The 13,157-nt window shown below is 50.9% G+C and overlaps 1 protein-coding gene across 1 annotated transcript; it reads left to right on the top strand.

The window, feature by feature from the left end:
- Positions 1 to 5,595: 5,595 nt before the first annotated feature.
- On the top strand, positions 5,596 to 13,140 carry Cfap73 (cilia and flagella associated protein 73). The gene is made up of 7 exons (XM_057765440.1): positions 5,596 to 5,735; positions 7,721 to 7,826; positions 8,909 to 9,013; positions 9,236 to 9,436; positions 10,679 to 10,900; positions 11,071 to 11,229; positions 12,440 to 13,140. The coding sequence occupies exons 1-7, from the start codon at positions 5,680 to 5,682 to the stop codon at positions 12,515 to 12,517; spliced, it is 927 nt and encodes a 308-aa protein (XP_057621423.1). The 5' UTR covers positions 5,596 to 5,679; the 3' UTR covers positions 12,518 to 13,140.
- Positions 13,141 to 13,157: the final 17 nt, after the last annotated feature.

Raw genomic sequence — 13,157 nt, 5'->3', positions numbered from 1 at the left:
GTGTGTGTGTATGTGTGTGTCTGTGTGTGTGTATCTGTGCATGTGTCTGTATCTGTGCATGTGTGTCTGCGTGAATCTGCCTGTGTGTGTATGTGTGTGTGTATGGTGTGTCTGTGTGTGTATCTGTGTGTGTGTCTGTGTCTCTGTGTGTGTGCTGTGTGGATCTGTCTGTGTGTGTGAGTGTATACATGCATGTACATATGTGTGTGTAGATATGTCTCTTGTTTGAATGTGTATGTGCGTGTATGTGTGCATGTGTGTGACACATGCTTGTATACATGTATGCATGCATATGTGTGCATATGCATGCATTCATGTATTTGTGTGTGTGTGTGTGTGTGCGCATACATGTATTGTGGAAGCCAGAGGTGCATGTCTGGTGGTCCTAGATCGCTCTCCACCTTGTGTTTTGAGACAGAGTCTCTCACTGACCCAGGAGGTCATCCATCCATGCAGGCTGGCTTCCCAGTGAGCCCCGGGGATGCTCCTGTCTGCACCTCCCAGGGCTGAGATATTACCTTGTTCCACCACGGCCAGCTTTAGATGGGGAGCTAAGGATGGGAACTCAGGCCCTCATGTTTTCAAGGCTCCCTAGCCCCTCCTGTCTGTTTCCGTTCTGACTTTCTTCACGCCTCCCTCTTCCGTTAAGCCACCCTCTTTCGTTCCAGCTTTGGGAACATTTATTCTGTTTTATGGAATACAGTGTTCCCTGATTCTAGAATTCTGCATAAGGGGGGCCGGGGAGATCATTCTCTCAGAGCAACATTGCCTGTGTGTGCATGAGGACTTCAGGTTGGGGCACAGCACCCAACACCTGTAATCCCAGCACTGGGGAGGCAGGACAGGAGGAGCAGTGAAATACCCTGTCTCAAAAAAGGGAGGGATGGAGGGGACAATGGGTAAGGGCACTTGCCACCAACTCTGATGACCTAAATTCAATATCTGCCCCACCCCCAACACCACATAGTGGAATGACAGAACCGGCTCAAGTTGACCTTTGACCCCAAGAAATGCAATGTGGCTTGCCCACAAACTACACAATAAATAAATAAGTGTTTGGGCTGGGTGGTAGTGCACGTCTCTAATCTCAGCACTCAAGAGGGAAAGGTAGGCGAATCTCTGAGTTTGAGGCCAGTCTGGTCTATAGAGCAAATTCCAGGACAGCCAGAGCTATACAGGGAAACCTTGTCTCAAAAAAAATAAATAAATAAAATAATAATAATAATAATAATAATAATAATAAATGCTTAAAATAAAAACTATCAGCCAAGGCTTCGCAGAGAATCCCCATCTCAAAAACAAATAAACAAATAAATATAAATAAATAAAAATATTAAAAAGAGGATGGTGCCTGAAGAATGCCATTAGGCTGTCCTTTGGGCTCCATGCACACAAACCACACCCATAGTCTAAGATCATCCTCAGTTATACTGTATCCCAGCCTGGGATACAGCAAACCCTGTGTAAAAGCAAAACAAAACAACAAGAAACTGACAGCTGATGATGGGAACAACCTGGGAGTGCAGCTCTATGGAGGATCATGTGTTTAGCAGACAGGACCCAGAGGTCCATCTTCGCTTAAAGTGACACTAGGGCTTTAATGGAAAGCAGCTGAGCTTCTCCATTTAAGGGCTGAAGAAACCACAGTGTACAGTGTCCCTAGCTATCCTAACCAACTGATGGCTGTGAGCTCTGAGCTGAAGCCATCACTGCGGGAAATCAGAGGCAGGAGCTGACGCAGAGGCTATAGAGCAAAGCTGCTTACCGCTTTGCTCCTCGGGCCTTGCTCAGCCTGCTTTCTTATAAAACTGAGCATCATCAGCCCAGGAATGGCACCACCCACAATGTGCTGGTCCTTCCCACGTCAATCATTAATAAAGAAAACGTACCACCATGTTTATGCATTCACCAGCATTCGGGAGGCAGAGGCAGGTGGATGTCTTAGTTCGAGGCCAGCCTGGTCTACATCATGAGTTCCAGGACAGCCAGAGGTACACAGAGAAACCTCAGAAAAGAAAAAAGTGGGGTGGGGAGAAAGAAAGAAAGAAAGAAAGAAAGAAAGAAAGAAAGAAAGAAAGAAAGAAAGAAAGAAGAAGGAAGAAGGAAGGAAGGAGGAAAGAAAGAAGGAAGGAAGGACGGAAGGAAGGAGGAAAGAAAGAAAGAAAGAAAGAAAGAAAGAAGAAAGAAAGGAAGAAAGGAGGAAGGAAAGAAAGAAAGAAGAAAGAAAGGGAGGGAGGGAGGGAGGGAGGGAGGGAGGGAGGGAGGGAGGGAGGGAGGGAGGGAGGGAGGAGATGCCCCCCACAGGCCAATGGAGGCATTGCTTAACTGAGGGTCCCTCTTCCCAGGTGACTCGCGCTTGCATCAAGTTGACAGAATAAGTCCAATGGTGTAAATACTACTCGGTGAGGAACAAAAGGGGAATGACCCCGTGGCAATGCTTCCAAATGACAGTCAGTGGACAGAGTCCAAAGGTCACACATACCACTCATCACCACGTGCCCCCAACCCCATCACCAGGGATAGAAGCCAGGCTCAGCCTCCTCTCTCTCTCTCTCTCTCTCTCTCTCTCTCTCTTCTCACTGAGCTTCATCCTCGACCCCCATTTTTCATTACTTTTCCTTTTGAGACAGAATCTCAATAGGTTGCACAGGCTGGCCTTGAACCTACGCTGTGGCTCAGTACAGCCTGGGTGTTTTGTTTTGTTTTTAAGACGGGGCCTTGCCATGTATGTAGCTCAGGCTGGCTTTGAACTCTCCATCCTTCTTCCTCACCCTCCTGAGTGCCGGGATTGCAGATGTGTACCTGCATAGCCTCAAGGCTCAAGGTGGGGATGAACCCCAGGCAGATCTCTAATGGGTGCAGAGACTCATGGTATTTGCCTTACTTGTGGTGGCCACACGGCTTTACACGTCTGCCAGCCCATGAAAACATGTGTGAAAAAGGGGTGAATTTCAGGAGGCAGAAATTACACCTCTATTTTTTTAATTAAGAAAAATGAGATCATGTTTCTTGCCGAAGCTTCGCATCAGGTTACGCGGAAAGATAATGTGGGTAATTTAATGCAAAATGCTCAAAGGGAAACTGTGGGTTATTTTAGATCTCCTTTTTAAAAATATCCCCTAACGAAGTTCCCTAGGAGCCGTTTTAAGCAATGTAGGCATTAAAGTAAGTATAGGTTGGCCAGGACTGGAATCCCTATGCTGGAGGGGCTGAGGAAGGATTGGGAACCTGAGGCCAGCCTGGGCGACACAGAGAAACCTTAACTTAAATCAATGAACCAATCAAATTGAGCAGGATAGCGGTCTCGATTAGGGTCACTATCACTGTGCTGAAACACCATGACCAAAAGCAGCTTGGGGAGGAAAGGGTTAATTCACTCACAGTTCCACAGCATCAGAAGCAGTGAGGGCAGGAACCTGGAGGCAGGGGCTGATGCAGAGGCCATGGAGGGTGCTGCTTCCTGGCTTGTTCCCATGGCTTGCTCAGCCCGCTTTCTTTTTGTTTGTTTGTTTGTTTTTTTTTGTTTTGTTTTGTTTTTTCGAGACAGGGTTTCTCTGTGGCTTTGGAGCCTGTCCTGGAACTAGCTCTGTAGACCAGGCTGGTCTCGAACTCACAGAGATCCGCCTGCCTCTGCCTCCCGAGTGCTGGGATTAAAGGCGTGAGCCACCACCGCCCGGCTCTCAGCCTGCTTTCTTATAGAATCCGGGACCACCGGTCCAAGAATGGCACCATCTACAGTTTACTGGGGCCTCATCAATCACTAATTTAAAACACGCCCTACAGGCTTGCCCAGAGCTGGAGCTGATGGAAGCGTGTTCTCAGTTGAGGTTCTTTCCTCTCAGAGGGCTCTAGCTCATGTCAAATTGACGTAAATCTAACTGGCACATAATCCTAGCACTTGGGAGACAGAGGTGGGAAGTCAGTCCCAGGTCCCATGAGATTAAGAAGAGAAACAAATCTCACAAGTTGTACTCACATACCACACAGACACACACATATACGTGCACACACATATACACACATACACACATGCATGCGTACGCATGCACACATATGCACATATACTTGCACACATGTACATGCACAAACATGCACATACACATATATACATGCATGAACATGTACATACACATGCATGAACACACACACACACTAAATTTTTTTTCAAGACAGGGTTTCTCTGTGCAACCCTGGCTGTCCTGGAACTCACTTTGTAGATCAGGCTAACCTTGAACTCACAGAGATCCCCTTGTCTCTGCCTTCCAAGGTATGAGCCACCATGCCTGGCAATAAAACAATATTTTGGGGGGGAGGAGGGCTTTGAGACAGGGTTTCCCTGTTTAACAGTCCTAGCTGTCCTGGAACTAGCTCTTGTAGACCAGGCTGGCCTCGAACTCACAGGGATTCACCTGCTTCTGCTTCCTGAGTGCTGAGATTAAAGGCGTGCGTCATCACGGCCCAGTTAACAATACTTAAAGGTAAACAAAAGAAATATATTCATTTGAAAAGGAAAATTACAAGATGCTAATGCAGGAAACTCAGCATGGGTTAGAGACCAGCCTTGGCTACATAGTTAGGCTTGTGCATACTTGGTACAGAGTGAGACCCTGTCTCAAAGAAATTGTCTTGAATCCCCCCCGCCACCAAAAAATCAAAAATAGAAACTGAGATTTTCAAAAAACAGATGTGATGACTCGTGTCTATAATCCCAGCACTTTGGAGGCAAGACAGGATGATTTCTGTGAGTTCAAGGCCAGCCTGAGCTACAAAGTTTGACCCTCGTCTCAAGGAAGTACAGAAGAAAGGGAGGGAGGGGAGAGGGATTTGAACAGTCTGAAGCAAGTGACCAGTTACTGCTTGCCTCTTCCAGCTGAATATACTGTGGATACTTTTTGTCAAGTCCTTTCTCCTAGTACCAGCGCCTTGGGTTAAATGTTGTACTAGCCAATGGAAGGCTTAGCATCCTGCCTGACTGGAGTCAATCACTCAAACTGTGACAGCCTCTCCCTCCTCTACACTTCAAGCGCAAATCACCAGTTTTTTCCTCAGGTCACCTCTTCAGAGCAGCACTGTCCCCAAACCAGCGTGGGGCCCTGTAATGCATGGTCAGGATAGCCCCCATCGCCAGCACGGGCATGGAGACTCAAAGGGCTGGAGACCCTCCTCAGCAGTTTTCCCAGCGTGACTGACAGTACACAGGGTCGAGCAAACAGTGGGCACCCAATAATTACTCTTTTGTGGGGCCACAGGACTGGAGATAGAACCCAGGGCCTTGCAATAGCCAGGGAAAAGCTTTAGCCTTGAGCCCAGTCCAGCCCCGATTATTCTCTGGTGTGCATGAAGGAGCAAACTGTTGCATGGAGATGCTCAACCATACCCAGCCAAGAAAGGCTTGGCCACACACGGACCTCTCAGAAAAGGAAATGTTGACCTAAGTCCCATATCCTGCACTGCATCCAAATTTAGATAGGGGACAGTCATCCCTTCCCTTCCTGGTGCTGTCAGTTCCTTTCAGGGGTGGGTCTTAGGCTGCAACCTGGCAACAGAATGTTGCACTGTTGGCTGCCCAGGCAACCAGGGCTCGCTCAGCCTTGGGCTTCTGGGAGTTCCAGGCAGGGGCAGCACTCTCCGTCTATGCCTCTCAACTTTGCTAAGGTGGCTGAAGATACCTGAAGGTGAATGGCAGTGGCAGGGAAGGAGTATTTCCGACTGGTCTTCCAAGAGAAAGTGCCTGCGTGAGTGCTGCCAGGAGCGGGTGGGTGGGGTGAGAAGGGGGGTGAGTAGACAGATTGGTCATCCCTTCTCCTGGAGTCCCTGCAGCCTTTGGGCTGTCTTGTGGTGGGCTGCAAAGGCCCTAAGAGAATCTCTAGCTCAGACACTACACATCTCCCCTCCCTACACATCTCCCCCAAGGTCTTGTTAGAGCCCAGTCCTCTCCTGCCCCAGCCTTGGCCAGTATCTTACAGAGATGAAATCCTTGAACCAGGGTGGAAAGGAGTTTTCCTGTGAGCTGCTGTGGAGTGGAGAAGTGGTATTTTAAGGATATCAGCCCTGTAACACTTTGTTATTTTTTGTTTGTTTTGGGTTTTTTTGTTTGTTTGTTTGTTTTTTGGTTTTTGTTGTTGTTGTTGTTGTTGTTTTTTGAGACAGGGTTTCTCTGTGGTTTTGGAGCCTGTCCTGGAACTAGCTCTTGTAGACCAGGCTGGTCTCGAACTCACAGAGATCCGCCTGCCTCTGCCTCCCAAGTGCTGAGATTAAAGGCGTGCGCCACCACCGCCCGGCCCCTGTAACACTTTGTTTGGGGACAGTGGGACACCCTGGCCCTAAAAGTCGGTATCTGTAAAACTAGGAGGAGTGGGACACTTCTGATGCTGGCAGAGCTGGGCAAGCATTGTTGAGTGAGACGCCAGACTCTGTCTGACTCCTTCCCATCCTTCCGGGAGAGCCAGGCGCCCACACTCTGCCCCCTCTCTGTGCGGTCAGAGCAGAGACCAGTCTCTACACCCCATCTGCTCAGCCTATAGTCATCCTTCCAAGTGACACCTTCACAGCTACAGAGGTCAGAGTTCATCTTTATTCCTCTCTCACTCCGCCCCGCTCCATCAGCTCTGTCGTCAAGCTGTACCCAGAATGGATCCATTCTCACTTGTCAATCCTGCCTGCCCTGATCAGAATGACATTCTTTCTGGGGTCCCTAAGCCCCACCACTGAACACACATGGTCCCCAGCTCCTCACAGCAGCCACAGGATTTTATACTCCACTCAAAATCTGCCCATGGCTCCCATTTCACCAAGAATCGTTGCCAAGGTCTTCTTTCCCCATGGCCCGCCACTGTCTGACTTTGGACAGCTCTGATTTTAATTTCCACCCGCCATCTCCCCTCTCCACTCTCGACTTTATGGTTCCTTCAGCAAACCTAGGTGTTTCGCTGGGATCCTGGGTCTTTCTTGGCTGTTCCTTTGGCCTGGACTCTGTGCCCTGCAGCTGTCAGTACAACTCGCTCCCTGTGGCCCTGTCCCAATATCTTTTGCTCAGAGAGACTTCCTGACTCCATATTGAAAACTGCCTCTGGCCCACAGAACTTTACACGCCAGGGGCCACCGTGTGGTGGAGCAGTGTTTGCTGTTATTACCTGTGTTAGCTGTCTGTGGTCCCGGGGGTGTGTAGTTTCCAGCAACACGGGCTTCTGTCTTCTTGATGACTGCAATTACTCTGATTAGGTACACTACCTGGTATAGAACAAGTGGTCAGCAAACCTGTGAACAATTTAAAAACCCGAAAGCCAGTAGGCATGCTAGCCTCATGTCTGTCATCCTAACATTCAAGAGGTAGAGGCATGGGCTGGAGAGATGTCTCAGAGGTTAAGAGCACTGACTGCTCTTCCAAAGGTCCTGAGTTCAATTCCCAGCAACCACATGGTGGCTCACAACCATCTGTAAGGAGGTCTGGTGCCCTCTTCTGGCCTGCAGGCATACACACAGAATATTGTATACATAATAAATAAATAAATATTTAAAAAAAAAAAGAGGTAGAGGCTTTTGGATCAAGAGTTCAAGGCCATCCTCAGCTACAAAGTTAGTTCAAGGCTAACCCCACCTACAAAAAAAAAAAAAAAAAAACTAACTCAGAAGATGGTGAGTGGGGCCATTCCAAGCACCCCCAGGAGTCTGGGGCTCCAAATCTTCTTCTTGTAACCTCCTTCTCTTTGGGTCCCTCCAGGAGGCTGGTAGAGCAGAATGTGGTTCACTTTCCACCTCTGCAGTGTCTCCTGGAGAAGAAGCAAGAGCTAGCAGCTGTGGACCAGGGTCTGCAGGTCCAGAAGGAGGTGAGCCTCAGTTGCTGAAATTTGGGGTGTCCTCAGGCACACACTGGTGGTGCCTAATGGAGGTTAAACAGTCTGGGGTGAGTCTGCTCTGAGCCCTGATGTTCCTGTCTATCAAAGGAAGATCTAGTGAGAACACTTGGTACAAACGCACATGTGAGCATGGGGCACCTACTGCGTGCTGGGCTCAGCACTGGCCCTTGCCCTTTGGAGTTTCACAGTCTGGAGAGGAAAACAGGTGTCCAGGTAGGGGTTGCCGAGCGGGAAGGCACTGGGCAAAGGCTGTCGGATTCTGGGGGGAACCTCTACTCCCCAGTGAGAGTGGACAAGCAGGATTTCCTGGAGGACCGGAGGGAGGGAGGGAGGGAGGGAGGGAGGGAGGGAGGGAGGGAGGGAGGGAGGGAGGGAGGGAGGGCTTAGGGACTATGGGTGGGCAGACCAGATAACGCAGCAAAGGAAGAAAGGAGAAAGAGCAGGAAAGGGGGACATTCAAAACAAAAACCAGAATTCAAGGACAAAGCTCAGAAGGTCATGGAAGTGGAGAGATGGATGAGCCGTTGTTACCCTGACTGCTCTTAGAGAGGATACGAGTTCAGGTCCCTGCACCCACATCAGTGGCCACACAACAGGCTGCAACTGTAGGGGATCCAGCGCCCTCTTCTGGTCTCTGAAGGCACTGCACTCACATGCACGCACCTCTTCCCTAAATATACACAATTTAAAACATAATATTAAAAAAAAAAAAAAGTTTGGATGCTCACCTTCCTAGACCTGGATGGAGGGGGGAGGACCTTGGACTTCCCACAGGGCAGGGGACCCTGACTGCTCTTTGGACTGGAGGGGGGAGGGGGAGGGAAACGGGAGGAGGTGGAAATTTTTAATAATAAAAAATTTTTAAAAAAAATTAAAAATTAAAAAAAAAAAAGCTCAGAGGGTCAGGTAGCTGAAACATGGAACGCCTGGAAGAGAAGACGTGTGAAAAGGTTGGGAGTTAGCATTCAAAGCACACAGGGGGGTATAGGATGTGATCCAGGGAGCTGGGAACATCAGGCAACCTGACACCTCTAACTGCACCCCACTCCAAGGAGTTCCACAGCAGGATGGCCACCCTGAGCCAGCGCTGGGCACAGCTGGAACAGAAAGAGAAGGCGCTGAAGGAGTCCTTCATCCGCTTTGACAAATTCCTGCAGGTCAGTGAATGCTGAGGGCCGGAGGTGGATCACAGGGGCTCCTGCTTGCCACTCTAGACTGGCCCCCACCTAGAAAAGCCTCCTGAAGTGGGGAAATCAGATTGCCAGAGGGTGGAGAAGGAGCAGTAACACAACCTCCGCAAGTCTACACTAAGAGAGAGAATGTCGCGGCTAGTGGAGACCGCGAGTCCTGAGGTTCCCTGATTTCCATCCTCCTCTCAGGAAGCCGAGGCTCGGCGAGGCCGCGCACAGCGGAGAGCAGCTGAGGAGGGGCACGGAGTGCGACAGCGGGAGGCAGAGGCGCTGCGGCTGCGCGCACAGTTGCAGGAGCTGCGGCGGGAGCGCGCCCGGCTGCAGCGCAGGCTGCGGCGCCTGGAGCCCTGCGCGCGCCTGCTGGAGCGCGTGCTGGAGCAGCTGCCCGAGGTGAGCGGCGCTGGGGGCATGGGGACCGCTTTGTTCTGAAGCTCTAGTCAGTGCTGACTGAGTACAAGAAACACCACCTCACGGTATACCAGGGATGCGCTTTGTTTTCCGATCATCCTCTAAATCCGGTCAAGTGGGTCCTGTTATTGGCAACAACCTCATACCTACAGGTCAAAAAAAAAAAAAAAAGTTGCAGAAGGTTCATTTGTCCTTAAGCAGTCTGTGTGTGTGTGTGTGTGTGTGAGAGAGAGAGAGAGAGAGAGAGAGAGAGAGAGAGAGAGAGAGAGAGAGAGAGACAGACAGACAGACAGACAGACAGACAGACAGAGATACAGAACAGAAAGACAGAGGACAGATAATAATATAAATTTTATTATTTGTGGAAGGTTAGGTTTGGGGGAGAAATATTGTGTGTGTGTATTTGGTTGATTTGTTGAGAAGTGAGAATATAGCCCAGGCTAGTCTTGAGTTCCCTACATAGCTAAGGCCACCCTTCAACTCCCCGAACCCTTGACAGGGTCTCTCTGTGTAGCCCTGCCTGTCCTGAAACTCACTCTGTAGAACAGGCTAGCCTTGAACTCAGAGATCCGCCTGTTTCTGCCTCCCCAGTGTTGGGGATTAAAGGCATGCGCCACCACCTGCACCACCACTGCTCCAAAACCTTCACCTTACTCCTCTCACCTCAGCCTTGTGCTGCCACGATGCCCGGCTCTATTTTGGGTTTGTTTGTTTTTGTATTGTTTTGCCTTACTTGAGATGGGGTCCCATTCTGTAGCCCAAGTACAGCTCAAACTTGTTCTCTAACTCATGGCAAATCCTCCTGCCTCAGTCTCCTGAGAATACAGGTGTATGCCACTGAATTGTTTATTTTGGTTTTGAGACAGGGTTTCCCTTTGTAGCGCTGGCTGTCCTGGAGCTCACTCTGTAGACCAGGTAGTAACCAGGTACTCAGTATGGCTCCAGCCTCAATCTCTCAAGTGCTGGCATTCAGGTAACAGCCTTGGTAAAGTTCCTTGAATGAACAAGTGGTGTCAAGGACAGCTTGTGGTGCCTAGCCAGCTTAGCTAGGTCTGATCATGGAGGCGAGAAGGTCATGAACAGGGCTCACTCAAATCCCGCTATCCTGGCTTCAGGGCCTGAGGTGTCCCATGACACATCCGGACGGAGGACGCTTCTGAGGGTGTTGGCTAGTCAGGTGGGGAGGACAGGGGCATTGCAGGCCATGAGAGTCCCCCTCTCCAGTTTCAGGAGATTCCGGAACTGGTGGCGCGCTTTGATGGCCTGGTAGACACACAGGCAGCATTGAAGCTGGCAGAGCGCAAGCGACAGGTGGAGCTGGACGAGACCCATGCTCAGCTGTATCGTCTTCGGGAAACGAAGCAGGATGAGCTGCTGCGCCTGGGCCAGCAGCGTGCAGAGCTGCGAGAGCAGTTGGAGGCAGCGCGTGAGCGCACACTGCAGTGGGTGAGCGTCCCTGGGGCTGGAGTGGACACACCCGCTGTGCTAACCACAAGGGCTGGGGCACCGCATTGCCAAGGGTACCAGATAGTCCTTGTTCTGTTGGGTGCTGTAGCCTCCCAGACCCCAGGACCAGGTCCTGACTCTATAGCGATCTCTGCATGTGCGTTCTGTAGGAATCCAAGTGGACTCAAATCCAGAACACAGCAGCGGCCAAGACGCTGCTCCTGGGACGCACTCGAATGGCTGTGCTCAACCTGTACCAGCTTGTGCGCCTGCGCCAGAGACAGCCTCTAGCCCTGGACGTGGAGGACACGGAGGGACAGCTAGAGGAGGTGAGGCTCTCAGTGTCGCTCCTTACCCAGCCCCCACTGTTGGGACGCCTCAGGGTTAAGGATCTAGCGACTTCCTGGCCCTACACCCAGCTGCCTGGACTGTATCTACCATGACTGCCAGTGGATCAGTGTGCCCTTTGCAGGACTGGCTAGTCACCGAGGCCAGTTCGTCTGAGCTGCCCTGCTCTTGTGATACACACACCAAGTTCAGGAGGGTCCCGGCGTCATGTGAACCAGGCTGTCTTTGGCAGGTTCTCATACTTAAGCCCAGGCTTACCCCAGACTAGGTAGCAGATAACCTTGAACTCCACACACACACACAAACACACACACACACACACACCCTCCACCTTCTGAGTGATGGGACCACAGGTGTGCTGTGCATCTGGTCTGGCTGAGTTAGTCCCTTTTCAGCATGCCTCTGCTCTATGAAGAAGGCTCGGGGAAGGACGCTGGGCCTCTCCTGCCCACACTCCAGGCCAGGAATCAGTGATGAACTGTCACCGGCCTCACTGTCACTGCTATGCCTAGGGATGGCTATTCTGCTTTTTCCTCCTTTGGTGCTGTGTCCTTAATATTTATTTACCCAGGTGATGGACATGAAGAGGGTCCAACAGGCTGCTGGGAGCTTCCCTCAGTTCACAGCAGTGGCCTATGGGTGTCTGTTATGTTCATATAAATGAGCAACTAGCACCACATAAAGGACACCATGGAGATGGCTACACACAAGCCTGATCCAAGGAAAATATCACTTGACATGGTGGGACACTGGGTTGGCAGGGAGCCAGCTGGAAACTTTCAAAGTGGTTACAAATCATTCAGTGGCTGGGCATGGTGGCTCAGGCCTTTAATCCTAGCACTCTGAAGGCAGAGGGAGATGGATCTGTGGGAGTTTGAGGCTAGCCTGGTCTATAGAGTGAGCTCCAGGACAGCCAGTGCTACAAAGAAAAACCCTGTCTCAAAAACAAAATAAACAATTCAGTGGCATACACCTGTATTCTCAGGAGACTGAGGCAGGAGGATTTGCCATGAGTTAGAGAATAAGTTTGAGCTGTACTTGACAGTAAATAAGACAAACATTTGGGAGGCTGTACTGTACTGGACACCATCAGTGCCTCTCCCATGGTGTTTCCAGGCCCACCACTGCCCTCAGCCTCCCTGTGTGAGGTGGGGACAGGAAGTGATCTGGTCATGTCACCCCTGCCCCCAGGTGAAGCTGTTTATCATGGACCTCTCAGCCACACTGGCCAGCCTTGCCCAGGCTGAGCCCACAGTCATGGTATCCTAGTCCAGCCAGACAAGCAGCGAAGGGGACCTGAGGGACCGACTCCCACAATTCTTGGTGTACAGGCTCAATGCAACGGCTCTCTGAATACCCTTCCTCCTGGGCAAGATGGAGCTGTGCCAGCCCACAGGACACTCAACTAAGTAGACTACCGTCAGTGGCTGACAGCTGTGCTGGGCCCTTCACCCACCTCACAGGCTGGGGACACAGACAAGCTTAGCCATGCTGATGTACTCCAAGACGGGCACTTGCTAAGCAAGGTGGGTCCAAGCAGTAAGCGGCTGTTGGTAGCATCAGCTCGGTGGGGTCAAAATGGTAGTCCCCCAGTGTGTGCCTGCCTGTGAGGTCCAGGTGCTGTGGGATGTGTGACCTTCCCAGACCCTCAAGCAAGAGGTGGGGAAAGCCACCAGTGGGAGGAAGGACACGAGGTTGGCGCGGGCCGGTTCTCACCTTCACGTGCAGAAGGGTAGTGCTGCCTCCATCCTACAGCAGCCCTGAGCTGTCTCGAGCAATCGCACCCAGAGACTCATTCTTCTCATCTCGGACACAATGGAGGCCACCTGCTCTCAGCTACTACGAAAGCTGGGACCTGCAAGTCTCCCTTCCAACACCCCAAATTAACCACACTCCTGACTACTAGCGG

This window comes from Chionomys nivalis, chromosome 3 (genome assembly GCF_950005125.1).
Source record: "Chionomys nivalis chromosome 3, mChiNiv1.1, whole genome shotgun sequence".
NCBI classification, from domain to species: domain Eukaryota; kingdom Metazoa; phylum Chordata; class Mammalia; order Rodentia; family Cricetidae; genus Chionomys; species Chionomys nivalis.
This window is presented reverse-complemented; position numbering and strand designations above follow the sequence as displayed.

What these genes read in the sequence shown, in the direction of transcription:
- Cfap73 (XM_057765440.1), top strand. Translation starts at nt 5,680, where the DNA reads ATGGCAGTGGCAGGGAAGGAGTATTTCCGACTGGTCTTCCAAGAGAAA. An exon ending in TTCCAAGAGAAAGTGCCTGC is followed by an intron (nt 5,736 to 7,720) that starts GTGAGTGCTGCC and finishes GGGTCCCTCCAG; the next exon opens with GAGGCTGGTAGAGCAGAATG. An exon ending in GTCTGCAGGTCCAGAAGGAG is followed by an intron (nt 7,827 to 8,908) that starts GTGAGCCTCAGT and finishes CCCCACTCCAAG; the next exon opens with GAGTTCCACAGCAGGATGGC.